Source organism: Brugia malayi (assembly GCF_000002995.4).
Source record: "Brugia malayi strain FR3 genome assembly, contig: Bm_v4_Chr3_scaffold_001, whole genome shotgun sequence".
Lineage (NCBI taxonomy): Eukaryota > Metazoa > Nematoda > Chromadorea > Rhabditida > Onchocercidae > Brugia > Brugia malayi.
The window spans coordinates 10988885-10998035 of record NW_025062477.1 but is presented as its reverse complement, the minus strand read 5'-3'; the positions used below and the strand labels follow the sequence as shown (position 1 = coordinate 10998035).

The window sequence follows — 9151 nt, the reverse complement described above, 5'->3', positions numbered from 1 at the left end:
AAAAAAAAAAAGGAAAGGATAAGATAAATAAATTTTAATTAAAAATGTATTTGTTAAAAGTATTATTAAAATTGCCCTTTCCCTTTTATCATTTTTTGTTTATAATAGCCTTTGTAAAAAAGTAATGAAATAAACAACCTTTCATCTCTTTACCATTTTTGTTTATTTTGTAATTGTAAACAAAATATTTTTCTATTTTAAAGATACTGTTACTAGTGATGGATTATGTGGTAGCAATAACAATTGATAATGATATCATTGGTGATCCAGATATCGAATGTCTTGATGAAGAAATTCGTATTTTTGTTAAAACTCGAAAAATATTCAATGGTAATAATTTTCAGTTCAATTTGATTATTAAAATAGTAAATGCCATGGCAAAATTATTAATTACTCATTTTAATATGAATCATTTGTAATTAAATTAATTCGATGTTATTACTTTTATATTAATTTTATCATTGCTAAATCAAAAAGTATTTGTTTGTTTGACATCAAATAAAATAGTTTAATTACTAATTATGAATTGTAAATAATAGTAATAATAAAAATAACAATAATAATAATCTTAATAATAATAGTAATAGTAGTAATAATAAAAAAGTTACGCTATGATCAATCAATAATTATTTTTAATTAAATAATTTCATAATCTTCTGTATTCCATTTTGTCTCTTTATAATTATAAATTTATAAAATTTTTAACAGGTCGAATTTATGCGAAAGGAAAAGCGGACAATTCCGCATGCATTAAGGATAATTTTGCTCAAGAAAGGACAACGAAACCACATATGTTTTTAAAATTTGGAACATGTGGCATGAGAAGCTTACGATCCGTAAGTAATCCGGAATAAACTCTCTTAATCCGATTCATTTCATTTTGTTCTGTATAAACATTTAAATTATTCAATGTAGTAAATATTTTTTTTTTAAAAAAAAAAACGAAAAAATTAAAAGTATTAATCATTTTGAAGGAAAACTTTAGTGTATTAATTATTAAATTAATTTAATTGCAATAAACTGAAATAGTTTAACAATTGACACTTTTGAATTTGTTTACATTTTGGCAGTTTAAATTAATTAATTGTCGATAATTAACAAAAAAATGTGGTTGATGAAATTTTTTAATGCATTTGTCCTGTTCTACCCTAGGTATTGTCCCAGCAATTGTTAACCTTAGGTCAAAGTTCATTTGAATAAAAGCTGGACATAATATTGTAATGACTAACAGTAAATAAGCTGTGACAATTCGATGATCACACAATAATACTATTTTAAATTTTGTTTACTTTAATTTTAATTGTAAACAATTTCAAATTTTGAAAACCATTTCAGATTGATCCACGAGGAATGTATTATGGCATTACTATTGTTGTTTCATTTCATACAGTTTGCTTTTCAATAATTTGTTTAATTATTTATAAATTTTTGAAATAATCAACACTCTTGTTATTTTAAAATTATTTACTTTAAATTTTATCTATTTTTTGAATTTTGAGCAATTTTAAAATTTCAAAATTCTTTTAGATTAATCAATAAATGATATTATTATAGATGAGAAAGAGTTTAATATTTTAAATTATATTTTGTTTAGTATTTGAAATGTTTGTTAATTAAATTAATTTGTTTTAATCATTGAACTATAATAATTTCAGTTATTTATTACAAAAGTTGATCAAGCATTTCATGTTAAATGTTTTTTCGAGGAAGCTAGCCATGGATTAACTGCTAAATTTGGTGTTAGGTATAATTTGGAAAAAAATAAAAACTTTTTTTTTATTCTCTCTTTTTTAAATTATTAATAAATTTTAAATAAATTTCAATTATTGTTTTTGCAAATTTATACAAACAAAAGAAATTTTTTTTTTTGCAGCAAATTTTGATTATTATCTAATAAATTTGAAAAATAAAAAGAAAATTTTTCTTTTTTTTTTTGTTTAATATCAGAAATAATTTTATTTCATACTTAGGAAATGATTGGTTGAAGTTAGTATAATTAATATTGCTGTAGAAGGAGTGAAATTTGAATCTTATTAATAGATGTAATTATAGCATTCATTCTTTATATACCTATATATATAATTTTAAATTATTATACCTTTAAAAAATAGGTCAAAGAGAGAAAGAGAAAAGTAAAGAGAGAGGGAGAGAGAGAGGATGTAGAAATAGGAATGAAAATTTAAATTTAGGCCATATTTCCTGTCTCCATTTCTCCTACTTTTTTTTTTTTTTTAAGGTTTAATTATTTTTTTTTTTCCAAAAAACGTTTTTCTTATTTTGCATTATTCAATGGCACAGTTTTTTATGTGATTTAAATGTTTTAACAAAATTAAATGCAAGAATTAAGCAATTAAGTTTTTGTTGAATTATCTATAGAGAAAATAATTTTCAATTTTTAAGTTTTTAAAATTTTTAAGGAATAAAAAATAGCATTTAAAGATTTTTTCTTCTCTTTTACAAATTTAATTTTTCATTTATCTTTTATTCCATTTTATTCTTTTAATTCTAATCAAATTAATCATATCTATTCACTTTATGAATAGAAATGTATATATAATTTATGTTACAATAACAATAAAGGATCAACGGAAACATTTCAATTTTGAATTTAATTATAATTAAAATTAATATTGATAAGCTCTATAATAGATTTATAAATATTACTTAATTAATGAAAATGAAAATGTTTAATTTTAATTTAAGCTATTATTGATATTTCCTATCATAGATTTATTAAATATTACTTAAAAATTATGATAATTTCATTAAAAAATGAGGGAGAAAATTTATATTATTAATAAAAATATATCTTTTCATATTTAATTATTATTAATTTGATAATTTCAGTATGATTGCAACAACAGAAATGGAAGCACGTCATCCAATTCCAGGTTGCTCATATAGTATTCATGCAAGTAGTATTGATGATATTGAAGCTGGGAAACCTGCTGGACCTAGAATTAAATATGCTCGAATTGGTGATCGAGTACTTCATCAATGGCACTGTGATGATCGTAAGAAATTTGAACAATTTTTTAAAGCTATTCTCATGCTAATCATTGATTTACAATAATATTTAATCATTTTTAATTTATTATATAATTTTAAAGCAATTTTTATATTTTTTTAAATATTACATTACAAGTATTAACCTATATTAACTTATTTTATATGCTAAAAAAAAAAAAAAAAAAAAAAAAAAAGAAAGAAAGAAAAAAAAATTAAATGAAATTTTTTTCTTTATACAAAAAAAAAAAAAAAAAATTTATGAATTAAAATAATAATTTTATCTGATCATTTTTTTATAGAAATGTATGGCATACTTATAAATAATTGTTATGTTACTGATGGATTTGGTAAACGTAGCGAAGTTATTGATTCAAATGGGTTTGTTATTGAATTTAAATATGGAAAATGATAATTTATTCTGTTGTTGATTTTTTTTTTTTTAATTTTATTAAAAATTAAAAATTTAAAAAAAAAAAAGAGAATACAGATGTTCAATTGATCCAATTCTCATTACGGGTATACGTTATTCATCTGATTTGCAACGTGCTTATGGTGAAAGTATGGTATTCAAATTTGCTGATCGACCAGGTGTTTGGTTCTTTTGTCAAATTCAAATGTGTATGAAAAAAGAAGGAATGTGTAGTGGAATAACGGTAAATTGTTTTTTTTTTAAAAAATAAAATTTAAAAAAAAAAAAAGATAGGAAGAAATTTTTAGTTTTTTATTAATTTCAAATTTTTTTTTTTTTTTTATGAAAATTTTTACTACTTTTTAAAATAATTAAAATATTTTTGTAAATATTAAAAGTTAAAGTAAAACATGAAAAAATGGATTATTTATTGAAATGAAAAAAAACAAATAATAAATTGAAAAAAAAAAAAAAAAAAATTTAGCCACCATCATGTTCATCACAAATTAATAATAATAATGCATACGGTACAAACGGGATACATGAAGGACAAGAAATTTCCGGACGAATAAAACCGTTTTCATTAACATCATCATCATCATCATCATCAACAACTACGAAAACAGCAAAGAACAGAGAAAGGTCAAAAATTGAAAATTTGGAAAGTGAAATGGCAATTAATGCAAAATCAATCGATGAATATTCAGAAGAAAATGCTAGGTCTAATTTTGTAAAATATTGAAAAAAAAATTTTTTTTAATTTTTAATTAAAATGAAGAATAAAGTTTTTTCGTTCTTTTTGGAGGATAAAATAAAAAAAAAACGTTTTAATTTCTATTTTGAATTTTTTGATGTCATTTTTTTTTTTTTTTTTATTGTATGTATGAATAGATTAATTTAAAACTAGTAAAAGTTTAATTAACTTATAATTAATATAGGACAAATCTTTATGTGAATTAAGTGATGATTGTAATTTTTGAAATTTAACAAAATTAAAAAAAAAAAAAGTTAAAACTAGTAAAAGTTTAATTAACTTATAATTAATATAGGACAAATCTTTATGTGAATTAAGTGATGATTGTAATTTTGAAATTTAACAAAATTAAAAAAAAAAAAAGTTAAAACTAGTAAAAGTTTAATTAACTTATAATTAATATAGGACAAATCTTTATGTCAATTAAGTGATGATTGTAATTTTTGAAATTTAACAAAATTAAAAAAAAAAAAAGTTAAAACTAGTAAAAGTTTAATTAACTTATAATTAATATAGGACAAATCTTTATGTCAATTAAGTGATGATTGTAATTTTTGAAATTTAACAAAATTAAAAAAAAAAAAAAGTTAAAACTAGTAAAAGTTTAATTAACTTATAATTAATATAGGACAAATCTTTATGTGAATTAAGTGATGATTGTAATTTTTGAAATTTAACAAAATTAAAAAAAAAAAAAGTTAAAACTAGTAAAAGTTTAATTAACTTATAATTAATATAGGACAAATCTTTATGTGAATTAAGTGATGATTGTAATTTTTGAAATTTAACAAAATTAAAAAAAAAAAAAAGTTAAAACTAGTAAAAGTTTAATTAACTTATAATTAATATAGGACAAATCTTTATGTGAATTAAGTGATGATTGTAATTTTTGAAATTTAACAAAATTAAAAAAAAAAAAAAGTTAAAACTAGTAAAAGTTTAATTAACTTATAATTAATATAGGACAAATCTTTATGTGAATTAAGTGATGATTGTAATTTTTGAAATTTAACAAAATTAAAAAAAAAAAAAAGTTAAAACTAGTAAAAGTTTAATTAACTTATAATTAATATAGGACAAATCTTTATGTGAATTAAGTGATGATTGTAATTTTTGAAATTTAACAAAATTAAAAAAAAAAAAAAGTTAAAACTAGTAAAAGTTTAATTAACTTATAATTAATATAGGACAAATCTTTATGTCAATTAAGTGATGATTGTAATTTTTGAAATTTAACAAAATTAAAAAAAAAAAAAAGTTAAAACTAGTAAAAGTTTAATTAACTTATAATTAATATAGGACAAATCTTTATGTGAATTAAGTGATGATTGTAATTTTTGAAATTTAACAAAATTAAAAAAAAAAAAAAGTTAAAACTAGTAAAAGTTTAATTAACTTATAATTAATATAGGACAAATCTTTATGTCAATTAAGTGATGATTGTAATTTTTGAAATTTAACAAAATTAAAAAAAAAAAAAAAGACTTTTATTTGCATTTAATTTAAGGAATGCGATAGAAAATGAAGAAGGTGATGGAATTTATGATGAATTAGAATATGCGACATTAGCGCAAAATGGTCTAAGGAATGAAGAACATCCAAGGATAATAGCAAAACAGAAATTATCAACAGCTACAACTGATAAGGTTTTATTTATCAGTTTTTCATTTTTAAAAAAAAAATAAATAAATAAATGAAGAAAAGCAATTTGCAACATATTTATTTACTTTTTTTTTTGACATTTATAAAAATTGTCGCAACAAAGTGTTTTCTTTTTTTTTATTTATCGAAATTTTAAAGTTTTCCTTTTCTTTTTTAAAACATTTCCTTTTTTTTTTTTTTTTTTTCTGAGCATTTTAATAAATATTAATTGGTAAATTTATTTTAGGCATTGGTGACAACAATTTTTGAAACAACTGATGATTACAATATTGACACAAGACATATTGATAAAGAAACTGGAAAACAAACTAGCAAAAGTAATTTTCAACAAAAAAAAAAAAAAAAAAGCGAAAGAAATTAGAATTAAAATATTCATTAAAACAAAATTTTTATCAACAATTTAAAAAAAAAAAAACAAAAACAAAAACAAAAAAGACGAATTAATGAATGCAAATCTGTTTACAATAAATTTTGTTGATACTAATAAATTCATTTGCATTATCAGATTAATGAAAATTATATTAACATTTGATTGAGTAAAATTAATTTGAATTAATAATTTTATCAAAATAAATTTCAAATTTAATTTTGTTTTTTGAAATAAAAAAATTCAAATAATGTTTTTTTTTTTTTTTTTGCAATAATATCATCATCATTTCAGAAGAATATAAAGAAACTGAATATGAAGATATAACAGTTGGATCAAATTTAAATGATTTTTTGGCTAATTTACCGGATCAAGTAAATGCTGATTCATTACAGAAAATGTTTCATGATTCGGTGGAAAATCGTCGAGCACTTATGCGAAGTTATGATTATTTAATAAATCAGGTTACTACTATAATAATATTTGAAATTTGTAATCCTTTCTCATATTAATGTAAACAAAAAAATTATATAAATTTCATTTCAAAAAAAAAAAAAAAAGAAATTTAATTTTGATTAATTTTAATAAAATTATTAATATAAAAATAATATATAATATATGTTGTAAAAGTGAAGCAAAACTTCAAATTTCATATTAAATTAAGTAAGTAAGAAGAAAAATGCAAAACAAATTTCAAGTTTCAGGCTTTTTTTTTTTTTTATTATTAAATTAAAAGAGAAGAAAATTCACATTTGTCAAATTAAAAGAAAAAAAAAAATTAGAAGGTCACAAATTCTAAAAGTGCTCCTTTTTATGCATGAAAAAAAAATCTTTTTTTATTTTATTTAACATGAAATGAAAAAATGAATTTACGTATGTTAAATTAAATTTTCCTTTGATGTCACGTCACGTACGTGACTAAATAAAATTTTTTTTTTTTTAATTTATAGATGGAAGAAAATAAAATGACTAAGATGACAACAAAATCATCAAATATAAAAGGAAAATATAGACGTGGTGATAAAATCAAAACATTCAAGGTATTATCATTTTTTCTTTTCTTTTTTTTATTTTGTTATCAGTTAAAAATAATAAGTAAATAAAACTTTATGCAAATAATTTGTTTAACACTTATTTACAAAGTTTTTTGTTTTGTTTTTTTTAAAAAAACCATAATAAATTTTGTTATATTTAAAATTTACAGATTAACAAAAAAAAAAAAGCAAAATTTTATAGAAAAAATATCTCAAAAAAATGTTTTCATTTCTTTTTCTTGATCATTTTTAGGTATTTTGGGATTCAGTTCGACTAGCTGATAAGCCATTAATAGCAGAAACATCTATTATTGATCCGGAAAATCCGGAAAATAAAAATAATCATTTGTTGGCTCAAAATGTTGACACAGTATTGCCAACGATACATGACAATAATGGCCTAGGCTCAACAATGATTGCTGGCCAATTAATTATTTATGATTTGGATGAAGAGCCACCAGTTGCTAATCAATTAAAAAATAAAAAAAGTAAATTTTTATTTTTCATTCATTTAAGTTAGTTTAGGCTATTTTTTCACACAATAATTTCATCTTATCACTGTTTTTGAAATATTTAATTTAATCTATGATAAGAATTTAACTGTCAAAAAGATTTGCTAGTGATAAATATTAATGATAATACATTGATAGTGCAGTTAGTCAGTGATAATAATAATTGCCATAATGCTATTGAGAAGTACTAATGTCAACGATTGATGACAATTATTGATGTTATCATCAGTGATAAAGTGTTCTAATCATGTCAGCTATCATAAATAAGGATGTGATAATAATTAATGATAATCAGTAAATTTCAAAATGAAATTATCAATGATAGGTAAATTATGTTTCAGTGCTAACAGCAAATAGTTGTATAATTAGCAGGGAAGGATTATTTGTTGTTGCATTAAGTTTGGGTGCTATTTCCGTTGCATTATTTATTGCTACCTTATTTATGTATTTTCGCTTATCAAAATTTGAAAAGGTAAAACTTTTTTAATTTTAATTTTAAACTTATATTTATTATTCTTATGGTGAAAATAGTGTGTAAAATTTGATTTGCATAGTTTTAAAGGAGTAGAAAAATTCATTATTTACTCATTTGCTATTAATAAATTTAAAGTAAATTTTCAAAAATCTTACTAATTGGTAGAATAAAATAGATTGTTCTTTTGTTTTAACTAATTAGTGGACTAAAATAAAAAAATTTTTTTTAAAGTTAAATTATTAAAATGAAATTGAGTGCTCTTTTATATTATAGTTATCCTTAAATTGTTTTATAGAGAGTAAAAAATAATTTAAAACATTTAATATATATTTTTGTTAATAAAGCACAAATTAATTTACTCATTTTTGCAAATACAATAAAATATTCTGCAACAAATTTTAAATAATTTTATTTAATTTTGCTATTACATTGCATAGTTACAATTTAACTGATAAATTTTATTTGTCAAATATTTTGTTAATTAAATTTTAAATTATCTATCTACTTAATAATCTAATTTTATTTTTAGTACAATATACGGTATTTTGTTAATAAATTAATTTAATTAATTTCCATTTTCAGGATCGACATTAGCAGCACTGCTATCAAAACATTCGTTGATCAACAGATATTATGCAGTATCATATGATTAAATCAATAAAAAAATACCTGTATTGATAAATGAATAAAATTAATTAGTTGATTATGCTTATCTAAATAAAATTTCAATTGTCAATTTTTAATTTGAAAAATCTGCATGAATATGAAAATGGAGAATTTCAATTAATTTTATATACGCTTGAAAAAAAAATGTTTTCTTTTTGATTGAAAAAAAAATTTTCTCCAGTCTTTTCAAATATGGAAATGATAATAATAATAATAAAAATAACAATAATAATATTAATTATAATGATAATATTATTAATAAT

The 9151-nt window shown here is 19.9% G+C and overlaps 1 protein-coding gene across 1 annotated transcript; it reads left to right on the top strand.

Annotated features, from left to right (window-relative positions):
- Positions 1–218: 218 nt before the first annotated feature.
- Bma-cutl-8 (Uncharacterized protein) lies at positions 219–8875 on the top strand (the record flags this gene model as incomplete). Its single annotated transcript, XM_043080828.1, has 14 exons — positions 219–330; positions 709–836; positions 1336–1389; positions 1656–1744; positions 2848–3014; positions 3309–3387; positions 3497–3662; positions 3903–4138; positions 5680–5818; positions 6061–6151; positions 6496–6665; positions 7152–7241; positions 7489–7723; positions 8805–8875. The coding sequence occupies 14 exons, from the start codon at positions 219–221 to the stop codon at positions 8873–8875; spliced, it is 1827 nt and encodes a 608-aa protein (XP_042936762.1).
- Positions 8876–9151: the final 276 nt, after the last annotated feature.